Genomic DNA, 2,690 nt, shown 5'->3' with positions numbered 1-2,690 from the left:
AAAGTTTTATACCTTTATTAATTAAATTTATAAGTTTAGATAATTTTTTAAATAATAAATTTTTTTGGTGACTTAAAAATTAGTTATATTTTTTTAATATAATAATATATGATTAAATGATTGTATAAAATAATTCTGTGACATTTTCTAAAATATTTAGGTTCCAACAAGCTACTATTACATCTATTTCTTTAGAAATCCACAATTTTTTAATGGTGCATGAAAACTAATTAAATTTATATTATAATAATTGAGAAAAATCCAATACATGTAATTGTCATCGTCTTAGAATATATATTGTATGCAAATAGGTTTACATGAAGTCATTGTCATGTGTTAATTATCCACTTAATTGTATATTCTATATATTATTCCAAAAAGAAGCTCCTCAAAGCAATAAAAGCCAGCCAATAAATTAAATATAAAACTAAGATAACAAGATTATTTATTTAATACACCTATCAAACATGAAAAGGACATAAACGTCGTTGACCAACCAAACACATAAAATACCTTATCACCTATGATCTTATAACTCACAAATTAAAAGTTTTCCATCCCTCCCTGTTCCTCAAAAATTTATCCAACAACTAACTGAAGCTAAGAAGATGTCCAATAATTCCACTTCTCAATCAAAAGATGGTTTTGATGCTAGTGGTTTCACATATGGCGTAGCATTCATACTAGGTTTGATCTTCTTACTTGCTACCATAGCTTTTGCATGTTTCCGCATTCGCAGAATTCGAATTCCTAACATATTTAACATAGTAGCCGGTGTTCCTCCATCGTCACAATCTCATCAAACATTGGAACACCACGTGGATATTCGTATCGACACGAGTTATGAGAATTACCCTAAGATGCCATATTCCGATGAGGTAAAGAACAAAAATAGTGTTGTGGGTGGATGCACCATATGCTTAGGAGACTATAAAGAGAGTGAGATGTTGAGGGTTCTTCCTGGTTGTGGCCATGCCTTTCACCAACCTTGTGTTGATCCATGGCTCATGTTGCACTCCACATGTCCCATATGCCGAAAATCATTGCCTACTCAAGCTCCATAGTATAGTCCTAGATCTATATCTTATAGTACTTTAATTTATTGTAAGCTATACTTTGGAGGTATTTAGATTCCTGTATAATACGCTTCACTCACCTGAATAATACCTATTATGATTATTCGGTGAGCACTTTTCAGAACTTTTTGTGTATAGGATATGTAAGTAAACATGGATGTATTTGTTTATTTATTTGACAGGGGTATATGTATATATGTGCTTATTTACTGGTAAGGGAAAGTCTAGGGGGCCAGCAATTCTATTGAATTTTGGCCAGTATGTAACCAGCAGAGAAATGTGAGCCATTAGATGAAATCTCATACCAATCTCACACCATCAAATTATCATTGATGGTTAGTTGATGGCTAACAATCACAAAAGTTGCTATCTCCTAACATTGCTCTTACTGGTATACTTCATGAAATTATATATTGGGATGTATTATTAAGATGTACAATGAAGAGTGTTTATTTATAGGTTAATAATATAATTTAATTATAATTGCAAAATTAAATTAATGTTAAATTAAATCAACATAAAAATAACACAAGATGTATATACCTAAATATTAAATTAACAAAAATATTAAATGTATATAGAAATGGAATTTTTTTTTGGTGAAAAATAAAGTTGGATATAAAATACAAATTGTAACTAAATTTTTAAGAAGAGTGTGCACTGTAAATAATATTTTTATGTTTTAATATTTTTTTTATTGTAAAACAAACAATCTTCCTTCCTTATTCAACTTTTCTCCTTTTAACATATAATAATACTGTTATAAGAGTTATCTAAAACAAGTAATTTGTGTTTAAATGTGAGATTAGGTGACGTTTTTTTAATGAGAATGTGAAGTGGTATCTACAAAACACTCCAATACCTAAATCAATAAAAATTTAATGTAGGTTTATGGTGTGCAGAAATATGTTTAATAATTTTACTATTTGTTTCTTCCAACGTTTCGTTATGTTATTATTATTTTATTTATGAATATAATAACTTGGAATTATAGAAGTGTAAATTGAAGGGTTTTTCTATTCTCATTCGTTCTATTTGTTGGAACTCATGTCTCTGGAGTTAAAGCAATAATAAAAATTGCGAGTAAATTGAGTTTTTTTTCTACGTGTCTGGTGGAAGGTGTTAGGTTCTCAAGTGGATCACTACAAAAAAAATGGAACATTATTTGTAATAAAAAATTTTAAACAAATTTAAAATTATTGTAAATTATTATTTTTCGTAACAAAAATTAGTTACTATTACATAATAAAAATAATTTGTAACAACAAGACATTTTATTACAAAATGTTTTAATATTTTGTAACAATTTAATTTCTTTTTTAAAAAATTGTATTGATTTTTGTAATAAAATGGTATTTTATTGTAAAATTTTATTATGTTTTGTAACAAAAAATTAAGTTGTTGTAAAAATTTAAAATATTTTATAATAAAAAATTAATTTATCATAAAATTTAATATTATTTGTAATAAATTATTATTTATCACAAAATTTAAAGATCTTTTGTATTTAAATTTTTTTTTTCAAAACGTTACTTTTTAGGGGTAAAAAATCAAGTTTTAAAAAATTGAGTTTAAATTAAATCAGATTTTTATTTGATTTTATAATAATTGAAT

General features: G+C 26.1%; 1 protein-coding gene across 1 annotated transcript; it reads left to right on the top strand.

The window, feature by feature from the left end:
- Positions 1-577: 577 nt before the first annotated feature.
- On the top strand, positions 578-1,532 carry LOC107466507 (RING-H2 finger protein ATL70). The gene has a single exon (XM_052254727.1). It carries the CDS (start codon positions 609-611, stop codon positions 1,062-1,064), a length of 456 nt encoding a protein of 151 aa, XP_052110687.1. The 5' UTR covers positions 578-608; the 3' UTR covers positions 1,065-1,532.
- The last annotated feature ends 1,158 nt before the right edge of the window (positions 1,533-2,690 follow it).

Source organism: Arachis duranensis, chromosome 9, assembly GCF_000817695.3.
Source record: "Arachis duranensis cultivar V14167 chromosome 9, aradu.V14167.gnm2.J7QH, whole genome shotgun sequence".
NCBI lineage: Eukaryota > Viridiplantae > Streptophyta > Magnoliopsida > Fabales > Fabaceae > Arachis > Arachis duranensis.
This window is presented reverse-complemented; position numbering and strand designations above follow the sequence as displayed.